This window comes from Cololabis saira, chromosome 12, assembly GCF_033807715.1.
Source record: "Cololabis saira isolate AMF1-May2022 chromosome 12, fColSai1.1, whole genome shotgun sequence".
In the NCBI taxonomy this organism is placed as follows: domain Eukaryota; kingdom Metazoa; phylum Chordata; class Actinopteri; order Beloniformes; family Belonidae; genus Cololabis; species Cololabis saira.
Genome location: NC_084598.1, coordinates 16,701,615 through 16,713,416, shown reverse-complemented (window position 1 = coordinate 16,713,416; position 11,802 = coordinate 16,701,615). Strand labels below are relative to the sequence as shown.

The 11,802-nt window shown below is 39.1% G+C and overlaps 1 protein-coding gene across 1 annotated transcript in view; it reads left to right on the top strand.

The window, feature by feature from the left end:
* Window positions 1-4,383: 4,383 nt before the first annotated feature.
* Window positions 4,384-11,802, top strand: part of LOC133456982 (tyrosine-protein kinase SRK3-like) — a 33,093-nt gene continuing 25,674 nt past the window's right edge. The window contains exon 1 of the mRNA XM_061735757.1: window positions 4,384-4,948. Coding sequence (XP_061591741.1) covers window positions 4,581-4,948 — 368 coding nt within the window. The 5' untranslated portion in view covers window positions 4,384-4,580. The remainder of the gene's footprint in view (window positions 4,949-11,802) is intronic.

The window sequence follows — 11,802 nt, the reverse complement described above, 5'->3', positions numbered from 1 at the left end:
ATGTAGTGTTGCAGTAGTCATTTAAGTCTCTTCAAAGAATCATTGTAGAGATTTATTACTGTGGGCAGGAAGGATCTCCTGTAGCGGTCAGTGTTGCGACCGATCTGCAGACGCCTCTGACTGAGCACACTGTTGCCGTGACACTTTGTTGTGAATAGCAAGATCAGGGTTGTCGATGATCTTCTTCATTTTATGAAGTACCCTCCTTTGCACAATCAGCTCTAAAGACTCTAGAACAGAGCCAGCCTTGTACAGTTTTTTAATTCACTGGCTCCGATGCTGCTCCCCCAACAGATGAGTTGCAGATGTAATTGAACTCTCCACGACAGACCTAAAGAAGATATACATCTTGTGGCAATTGCTGAAGAACCTACGCTTCTGTAAGAAGTAAAGTCTGCTCTGTCCTTTCTTATAGAGTTACAGAGTTGTATCTCCAGTCCAATCTGCTGTCCAGGTACTGTAGACATCAAGGTAAATACCTTGGTTTTTTGACATCTGGTTCTCTCCACTCCCCTGTGGTGGAGCCATTGGGGTTATACTCCTCTACCACTTCCACTTCTTCTCCCATGATGGAAAAACTATTCTGCTTAGTCCCGGCTCCCCAAAAATCCAGCCTCACCTCTGTCTTGTTTAGATGTTCCCACCATGAGCCTTAAAACAGTCCACCAGATCATTTATTCCATATCTGTTTGTATGTTTTCTCTTTCCTATCAATTAAACTGGATTACAATACTGATTAACTGGAGGATTTAATCAATGGCGTTTACAACAAATTTTGCACCATGGGTGCAAACTACAAGGTCAAAAAGAGATTAACAACACACTTCTTTCCACAGATGAAAAACTCATCTCACTTGACGCCAGAGTGGCACTCACTGAAGTGTTACACAGAGTTTCACAAATAAACGCTCTTTCCGAGGAAAACAAATCTCTGCAACTTTCAGTAAACAACAAACAACTGTCCTCCATTAACAATCACCAAGTCTCCTTTACTGCTGAAAACCAAATCATGAAAAAACTTCTGGATTTACAATTGCGCAGTATGAGAGGCAACCGGATTTTCTCTGGAGTTAAAGAAGCATCCACAGAAGACCCCCGAAAAACAATTAAAGATTTTATGACAAATTACCCTAAACTCCCTGCCAAAACTGTCAAAAGCATCAGTCTCCATACTCTTCCCTGTTTGGGACCTCACAGACCCAATGCCACCCGACCCATACCGACTGTCGCCAGATTTAAACATTATAAACAGAAGCAACTGGTTCAGCAGCAAGAAAAACAATTAAAAAGAACCGACTTTGGACTGAACAACCAGTTTCCACGGGAGATCATCAGCAGAAGAAAGCAGCTTTTCCTTATATGCAAACAGATAAAACAGGAAGGTAAGAGCGCTGTCAAATCTGTAGATAAGTTATACATTAATGGACACCTGTTTAAAAATAAGGAAATCAGCCTTTGGCTTTTTCAACGTTCCTTCAACACTAATACATGGACATGTGAATTTTAATATCAAAATATCTCTTACCTACTTTAAGTCTTTAGGTAGAATGCTCCAACATAATTTTGTAATAAATTATATTGGAAACCAAGGATTAAACTAGATACTTTGCCAAAAACAATATCCATTACTCTCTCACAAACCAACTTTATTATACAATGGGTACGGAAAGTATTAGGACCCCTTTAAATTTTTCCCTCTTTGTTTCATTGCTGCCATTTTCTTAAATCAAAAAAGTTCATTCTATTTCCCATTAACATACACTCAGCACCCCATCTTGACAGAAAAAAACAGAAATGTAGAAATTTTTGCAAATTTATTAAAAAAGAAACACGGAAATATCACTGAATACTTTCCGTACCAACTGTATACACAATGGACTCATTCCAGTCAGTCAGATGTCATCTGGTTACATTGAAGGTTGGACATTTTAAGCAGAGGTCGTAAAACTGCATGTTTAAAACTGGAAAAAACTGGTACTGTACCAGAGGAAAGACTACCATTGATAATCTGAAGTACACTTGGTCCAATAGTAGCAAGTACCTACAAGTGAGGTGGGATTGAATCTGCAGCGGAACCAGAGGGCTTTATATGACTAACTGTGTCCTTTAAAAAGAGAGAGACACCCTCTACAACTGATCAAAAATAGATGAGTAGTGCAAATGAATAGAAGGCTATTATGTCTGAGAGATATTTATTCTTCTCAGCTTTTACAGTCCTCTGATAGCACAACAGGCTGTCTTTGAGAATACAAAAAGAAACATGTAGCCTGTCCTTTCTCCGCCTGCGCTCCACTCTCCTGCACTCACGCCTAGCAGCACGAGTGACGTCACTCAGCCACGGCTCAGGTGTGGTGTTGGTGCACCGGCTCTTCAAAGGAGCTACTGTGTCCATTGTTTGAAAAAAAATATTGTGGAAGCCGGAAACCTGTTCATCAATATTTAAACAAACAGAGGCTTTAGAGTTATCCTCACAGAGACAAAGGAAAGTAGAGGAGAATAAAGCTGGAGTGGAGTTAAATATGTGACAGCGCTGAGGAAGAGTGCACAGTTTAACCTGTGTGCAGGAATGTCAAATAGGATCAGCATATGATCCCAAAAAACAGCGTCACATATGTCCAAATTGGAAACATCCGGACCAGCACCAAGTCGAGTGTGTGCCCAAGTTCATGAGTAGGACCAGACACAGACTGCACAAAGTTAGAAGTGTCTGGGCAACAGGTGTGAATATTAAAATCACCAAGGATAAGGACACAATCATATTTAGGTAGGATTTCCATGAGGTGAGAATACTGCCATAATCTGAAACTGAAAAAAAAAAAGTTTGGAAAGCTTGAAAATTTTAAACTTGAAATAAAGTTTTGAAAGTCTGAAAAAAAGTTTTAAATCTCTGCAACTGTAATTTTGTAATTTTTTATTTGTCGCAAGTGCGACATACATATTAGTTTCAGCCTCACAGTTTCAAAGATTCAAACCTCTTGTTGCACACTTGCTGTTTTTCAAAAGTTTCAAATATGGCACTGTTCTCCCACCACTCTAAAACTCACACTCACATGTAAGATCAGGTATGACTGACAGCATGACAGGTCACTGACTGACAGAATGCACGGTTCTTGTCACTGTTGCCTGGTGCCAAAGCAGCATCTGATGGAAGTTTGGTGAAGGATAGACGATTATAGATGTATATAATAAAACCTTTATTATGTGCATCTATGGGAGAGACGGGCGTGACAGCGCGTCATGCTGTCAGTCAAACCTGTTTTTACATGTGATTGGACTATACTTCACCAAAGACACGATAGATCAGAAAGGGGCGGCGTCTCTCGCCCAGAGCTGTTCGGGTTGGGTTTTTCTTTACAGAGTGTGAGTTTCACAGTTTCAAATTGAAAAGTAGCAAGGGAGCAGCAAAAAGGTATTTAGTCAGACACCAGTTGTGCAAGTTCTCCCACTTAAAAAGATGAGAGAGGCCTGTAATTTTCATCAAAGGCATATCTCAACTATGAGAGACAAAATGAAAAAAAAAATCCAGAAAAATCACGTTGTCTGATTTTTAAAGAATGTATTTGCAAATGATTGGAAATAAGTATTTGGTCAATAACAAAAGTTCATCTCAATACTTTGTTATATACCCTTTGTTGGCAATGACAGAGGTCAAATGTTTTCTGTATGTCTTCACAAGGTTTTCACACTACTGCTGGTATTTTGGCCATTCCTCCATGCAGATCTCCTCTAGAGCAGTGATGTTTCGGGTCTGTTGCTGGGCAACACGGACTTACTTTATATGTATGTATATATATATATATATATATATATATATATATATATATATATATATATATATATAGATAGATAGATAGATAGATAGATAGATAGATAGATAGATAGATAGATAGATAGATAGATAGATAGATAGATAGATAGATAGACATATATATATATATATATATAGGCCTATATTTTTATTTTTTTTTTATTTTTTTTTACAGATAATATAAAGCTGCCACCAACTTTGTCAAACCGGTGTGGTCCGGTATAAGAGGCAAGAGGATATTTATCAACACACACATACATGATAGGACACAATAATGTTCACCAAAGTTTCTCCCAGGTAACTCCACATTAGCCCACACTCTATCAACATTTCCTTATCGGCTGCTTTCGGGTCCGGCCGATCCTTGGATGGGACGGTCCGGGTTGATGGCTTGATTTATGGTTCCGCGTTACACCAACGCAGAGCCTACGCCGTAGAGTATGCGGCGACGCGCAACGTATAGTGCGCGTCGCCGCGTACCCTACGGCGTCGATTTAACGCGGAACCATACTTCTGGCTTTACATTCCCGTTTCCGCATTCCCGCGGCCAGCGCGCACGCTGCAGCCGAGAGCTGAGATCCACCACCTAAACAGAAAAACCGGTTGGTCTGGCAAAACCACCCGGCCAGAGCTGACAGGTCGTTATTATGCTTCCCGGCACAAGCAGAAAGGTGAGTCGGAGGACTGAAGGGTTGATGCGAGCCGCTCCTGCTGGGACTGGTAAAGTGTGGAGCAGAACAGCTGGTCGGGGTAAACACATCCATGTCCCGGGATGGAGGGCTGCTGCCGCTCCTGTCTGCCGTGCTGCGGCCGGCTCTGGAACTGGGTCTGGCCGGACCTGCGCTATCCCAGCCCGAGTCGTGTCATCTCCAACCCGGCGGTGGTGTCGGAGCTCCCCACCGTGTCCGGGGCGGTGCGGGTCCCGGAGCCCGGCCGCCGGCCGCCGCAGCTGTACGCGGCGGTCTTTGACTTCCAGGCCCGCAGCGACGACGAGCTGACGGTGAAGGAGGGAGACAAGCTGTCGGTGCTGGAGAAGAGGGGGGAGTTCGTGCTGGCCAAGAAGCTGACCGGCTCCCTGGAGTCCGGACTGGTCCCCGTCAACTACGTGGCTCTGCTGCAGGACGAGTTCGCCAAACACAAGTGAGCGCTCACAAACACCTGAAACTCTTTATTCTCTGTCCTGCAGGATGTCGGTCCTGTTCATCGTTGCTGTGTGTGTGTGTGTGTGTGTGTGTGTGTGTGTGTGTGTGTGTGTGTGTGTGTGTGTGTGTGTGTGTGTGTGTGTGTGTGTGTGTGTGTGTGTGTGTGTGTGTGTGTGTGTGTGTGTGTGTGTGTGTTGTATGCAGGGGCGAAAATCCTGTTTCATAGTTGGGGGGGACAATAAACAGTAACATTTTAGAGAATAAATCCAGTGGGGGACAAGGAATAAAAGTTTTAAGCCTTCCTTTAATACAGCATTTTGACATTTTCATCTCTATCTCGCAAACAGGCAGAAGACCTTTCTTAGAGTAATACAAAACAATGGTATTAGGTGGAAGGTGGCAATAATACAGCACATCTGACATAATACACTGCAAAAACCCAAAATCTTAACAAGAATATTTGTCTTATTTCTCTTAAAATGTCTAATTTTTAGTTCTCATTACACTTAAAACAAGACTAATCACTGGAAAAAAAAACAACAATTTTCACCTGTTTCAAGTAGATTTTCACTTAAAATAAGTAGACAAATCTGCCAGTGGAACAAGATTTTTTTGCTTATAAGATAAATCTTGTTCCACTGGCAGATTTTTCTACTTATTTCAAGTGAAAATTTACTTGAAACAGGTGAAAATTGTCAAATAATAAGTTATTTTTCTGGTGATGACTCTTGTTTTAAGTGTAATGAGATTTTACTGTTTATTATTATTTTCGGTTTCGGCCACAAATTTTCATTTTGGTGCATCACTACTAAATACTACTGCATTGTTCCAAAATTATTAATTCCGTCTCAAATTATTCTAGGGGGGGACAGCTTTACTAATGGGGGGGACTTGTCCCCCCTGTCCCCCCCGGGATTTTTGCCCCTGTTTGTATGTGTGTGTGAGTGAGTGTGTGTGTGTCGCAGACGTAATGTAGGGTTGCCAACTCCCTGAAAAATAAATAAGGGACACATCGATTGCCTTCAGTACGGAAGAGTATTGGGGCCAGGCAGGAGAAAAATAAAAATAATATTTTAGAGGAGGAAGATTTTTTTTAATTATTTATTTATTTGCACATAAAAAAATCTAAAACGCCAAAAATGCAGACAAACAGTATGTAGAAAAGGAAACAAAAAAGAAAATACAATGTAACAGAAAAAATGTGCTGGAGGAACCAAAAAAACCCATAAGGGCTTGTCGAGTGGTCCTCCTATAATGAAACAAACAATATTTACAGAGATATGTAAAACAAAGGACAACTAAGGAGAATAAATTAAATTACTAGAAAAACAGGAATCTGATGAGGATGTGCAGAGAAGTTCTGGAAATTAGTTTTCATTATGCACTTCAAGAAAAAAGTCGAAATGTCGAGAAAAAAGTAAAAATATTGAGATTAATGTCGAAGTACAATTTCGAGAAAAAAGTCGAAATGTATTTCAACTTTATTCTCGAAATTCCGACATTATTCACGAAATTTCGACTTTATACACGAAATTTCGACTTTATTCTTGAAATTGTATTTCAACATTAATCTCGAAATTTCGTCTTTTTTCCCGAAGTGCACAATAAAAAAAAAAATCTTCCCCTCTCAAATATTTTTTCTCCTGCCTGGCTCTAATACTCTTCCGTACCTTCACCCTTCCTGGCGTGGTGATTTTTTTTTAGCCCCTTTCTTTGTGAGTGATTGAAACGATTTTTTAACTATTTGACTCGAACCTGAATTGAATTAGATGCATATTTTTGAATGCCATGAACACATGGAAAACAAATTATTATCCAGCAATTCACTTTGATACAAAATCACAAAATGAACTGAATAAAATAAGTATCTTTCTTAAACAGAAACCTGTCCTGCTTAAATTAAAATTGTATAAATTAATATAAAACAATAGAAAGCAAGCAGAACATCCATTCTGTAAAAGTGCACATTTTTAGTGCTATAACACAAGTGCAAACAGAAAGTCTGTAGAAAACTTGTAAACATATTTGTGCCTCAAAGGCCACGACTGCAGGCTACAGTTGTAGTAAAACAGAAAACAATAACTTATGAACTCAACAGCTCAATGCCATTTTCCATTGGCATTTTATTACTATTTTTTTACTCTCACAGTAATACGGGACAAAGTGCGTCCTTTTTCAGCTCAATACGGGATGGGTACTTGAGTTTATAAATACGGGACGATTCAGTTTTTCAAGGGACGGTTGGCAACCCTACGCAAACGTGACCCACATAGCCTACAGGTAATACGAGTTGATGGTGGCTGTGGTTTCACTTCTATTTATGAAAGACAAAATGTTTACATGATCAAACCCAGTCTTAAGCTCTCTGCCACAAAAGCTGTACCTGTTCAGTGACAAATTGTTATAGTGACAAATTGTTTGACTTGTTTATTAGGCCTACTCCTGATCTGTTATGGTGACAAGAGTTGACTTAGGGATCTTTTCTGGTCCAGTAAACAAAGATACTTTTGTTTTGCTGAGCTTAGGTCCAACACTTTTACTGTTGACCAGTAAATGAATGGTTCTGACTGCTAAACACAGAGATGACAGTGTGATGTCACACGGCTGCGTGATGCCAAAAGTCCACAAGACAATACAATACTTAGATCTCAGACCTTGTATTAAAGTGTGTCCTAGGAAATACTTTGTAAGTGTCCAACACTAATGCTACGCCTGAACAAAGAACCCAGTTGGATTTGGATCAGATCACTGAGCATTAATTTAAATGTGGTCAGGGACACTTGTTGCACATTCTATTTATAGTGTGAAGATGAGAGCACCCTGGGATGCATTCAGGGAACACCTATGCAGCGAAATCTGGACCAATACATAATTCATTTTAATAAAAAAACTAACATTTGGAACTGATAGTTGAAGTTTTGATATCCTTTGTAAAATACAACAAATACCAAAAAAGAAGGATAAGCTTTTTCAATAAATTATGATTTTGATTAAATTCTCAAACTCTTTTGAATACATTATTTACTTTGACTTTTGACTTTAACAAGCAGTTTGAAATGTTACAAATGTTTCCAATCTTGATTTCAGATTCATAAAATGTTCTAAAATTAAATTAAATTTCAGTTCAATTCAGCTTTTTTATTTTTATAAAGCACCAAATCCCAACAACGTGTAATCTCAAGGGACTTCAGGAATACAGTTCAACTAGAATTATTGGATCTCAAATTAGTCAAATGAATACAAAGCCAATAAAAATATTAGCAAGTCAGTTATAAGTAATTTTTACCAAATTGTAGCAAACTATAGTTCTGCCCAGCTTCAAGACATTGAAAAAGAAATAGCAGTGTGAAATTGGAAAAAGAAGAACTGTAGCAATCACTTGTCCCTCAGCGTAGTACCAGAGGCCTGGGTAATGCCATCCAGGCTAACTTGCTATACAATATGTCTCTGAAGTGCTCAAGTCCAAATATAACAACTTCTGTTTTATCTGAATTTAGCTGGAGGAAGTTTTGAGTCATGGTCTTTATGTCTTTAAGGAATGCTTGTAATGCAGCACTGCGATCGAGCAGGAAATGAACAGATACAAGTCCACTATCAGAGAGCAGTTTCTGTGCTATGTTGCACTCTAAATCCTGACTGAAACTCTCAAGCAGATTATTTCTTTTTTTTTTTAAATGACAGGATTTAGCAACAACAATCTTTTTTCAAGAATTTTGGATATAAAGGGGAGATTAGATGTAGGTCAATAATAATGGGTGTCATTCCTGCCGATGTGAATAACAATTTCACTTTCTTATTATGGCCCCCTTGGCTGTAACTCAGCCATACATTGTTTAATCTGGCCTAAATTTGATGCATGCGATTGCAGTCTCACTCTGAACACATGTACAGTGAAATAGTCAGTAAGAGTTGTAGCGCACATTGGTCATGTTTTGTATTGTGCTGCTGGGATTTAGCTGATACCACTGAAACTTGTTCAACACACTGATGAAGATTTAGATTGAAAACAGTCTTGAAAACAGATCATGTTCTGTGACTTCAGAAATTGATCACATTTATGGCCATCATGGAAACAACAAGCTTCTGCTTTTAAGATATGAGCTGAACCAGGTGAGAACTGGACCTGATAACCCTTCTCAGTTTTTCAGTCACTTGAAGAGTTTTATGGTCGACAGTATCAAAGGCTAAACTAAGATCCAGAAACAATAAATAAACATAACTATCTTTTTCCAATGTCAGACTGAAATCTGTTAAAACAGAGTCTCTGTCACCAAACTGAGTGGAAATATAGCTTTATATGTCAGAAAGATTCCTGATTTTTTCCAAGAAACAGTTGAATTTAAATTCTTCTTTTAAACCATTATACTAGATTTACAAGGAGTTTAGATTTCCTGCGTGTGATTAGTGCTTACCTTAAGAGATCCATATGGTTACTGATACTCAGCACCTTTGTGGTAAAGTGAAGGAACTGTCTTACAGTAACTCTCAGGAGTCAACGGATGCCCTGGTACATCCAAATCACATGACAAATTTATGATGACGTAGCAGCGGTACGCAGCCAAGCTGAGTCTCCACTTCAGCTTCTCTCGAAGGTACGGGCTTCAAACTGCATGTGTGGAAAATAATTTCAGGTTTTTCAGGTGCACTGTGGTTTCACCTACAACCATTCTACCCTACAGGTGTCCCAATAAACTAATATTCACACTGGCACACATGCGTTGAAGAATTGAATCAGACCAGCGAGTGTGTCGCTGTGAATCAGACATACATGGGTTTCCTTAAAATTTTCCTTTAAATTACAGGAGGGGGGATACTGGATGATGAAGTGTGGCATTTCCCCAACAAGACTGATACATTGTTTAGGGATATGTCAAAACATTTTTTTAAATGCAAGCAAGAGGCATCAAGCCACCCCACACACGTAAAAACTCCTGAAAATCAGCAGAAATACATAGCTGACTATTATGTGAGGGAGAGTCTCGGACAATACTATTCACTGCTGTTTTTAAATGAGGCTTAGCATTAGTAGTACAGCCAGCCTGAATAAACTGTGGATAATTCCTCCTATACCACTACCATGTTGAGCACTGGTGCCTATAAGACCAGGTAGTTCTCTTCCTGCCGAGTTCATGTAGCAGCATTGTCGTATCTGTGAGAGGTACACATTCTTATACTTTGTACAAATATTGCTAAATAGGTCTGAAGTGCAATTTCACAACCACTTTCCTTTACAAGAATGGTATGTACTGATTTTGATCATTTACTAAAAATGTAATATTAATATGGTTTATGATCTTTTGGAGAGACGTGTAGTGTGGCTTCTGGGATGTCAGAGTGGGCAGCAGTCGTGTCTCGTCACATATATTTATACGGGAGCGGTGCAATTATTACATAAACAATGCCAGGTAAAAATACCGATATCGCTATAAACAAATATGTTGTATCACTCACCGTGATTGTCTGTGGGGTGGGGAGCCTCTACAAGCTTTTTGGAAGCACTCTCAGGTATTTCAAACTTTATGCAATGGTAAATCCCAATATTTCAGCTAATTCACCTTTAAAAATTAAATAGATTCCCGGTGTAGCGCTGATGCTGACCCTGTTTGGCACAGTTTGGTACTGAAAAATCACATGTGAGGAGGGTATGTAATGCTGGTATCTTCCATTGACGTCCCTTATAATTTTGGTGATCATGTAATTTTTGCCATCTGGAGAATCCACAATATAGGTTTTTTCCATTCTGGCGTCAAAGATGGTCACAGATGCTGGAAAGGTGTCCCCTGTTCCTGGATATTGAAAGCTGATAAGTCCTACTGCATAGGGCTCATTCAAACAATGGGTTTAGCCAATTTTGTTCAATAAGATCATATCTTGTTGTTTTAAATAAACGTGTGCTAATGCACTACTTGGTAATGTTACGTAAAATCCACCTTTGGCGTCTGTTCTTATCGTGCTAATGATCCCAAAAATTTCACTGTGTACCGTGCGCATGCGTTTTAAATAATGTCACGGATATCTTTTACAGGAATCCATCAGTTGAATTTCTCAGGCCAACCCAACCTTTTAAAGGCTAAGCTCTTCCTCCAATTTCTGGCCATTATTTTTCCCTTTTTAAATTGTTTATTTTTGTCGATAATCACTATAACTCTGCTCTATAAATCGTACCACCCACCAACTCACCTGCTCAGTTGGTCAGTTTGTCTCTTGCTATGCGAGCTGATACGGTACAATACTCCTCCGTATAGGTCTGATCATAACCTTTCCTAACCACACGCAGTCTTTTATGGTATCATCTTCTACAGGTTGACAAATACAGGTTTCTAATTTTCCTCATTGACAGCACCTGGAGGCATCTTGCTATATCTGTGAAAACTTGATATGATTTTAGAATATCTTGCACCACGTGGATGTATCTGCAAGAATTTAAATACCTCCACATTTGAGCCTTGACATTTCGATTAGATTGCTCCACCACAGTTGCCTTGGTCTCATTTAAGCTTTTTATTTTTACGATACTTTTTAGATTTTTATTTTTTTAATTATATCAACATTATTAGATGAGTTTTATAATATTCCAAAGCATTTCAATGTAGGATTTTATTCTTGATGAGAAGCTTTTAGTTTCTGTAAAACTGGATTGTCATGCAGAAGTGACCCGCCCTCCCTGATACCATCAGGTAAATAAAGGTGCAGAAACCGAAGCAAAACCTGACCAAAGAAAACAGGTTTTAATTAACTGTAGTTAAGCTGTTCACTGTGTTGGTGCATTTTTTTTTTCAGTTTTGTATTCCTTTCAAATTAGTGTTTAAAAAGATACATAAGTAAACATTAATGTGCAGAAGTACAGTCCCC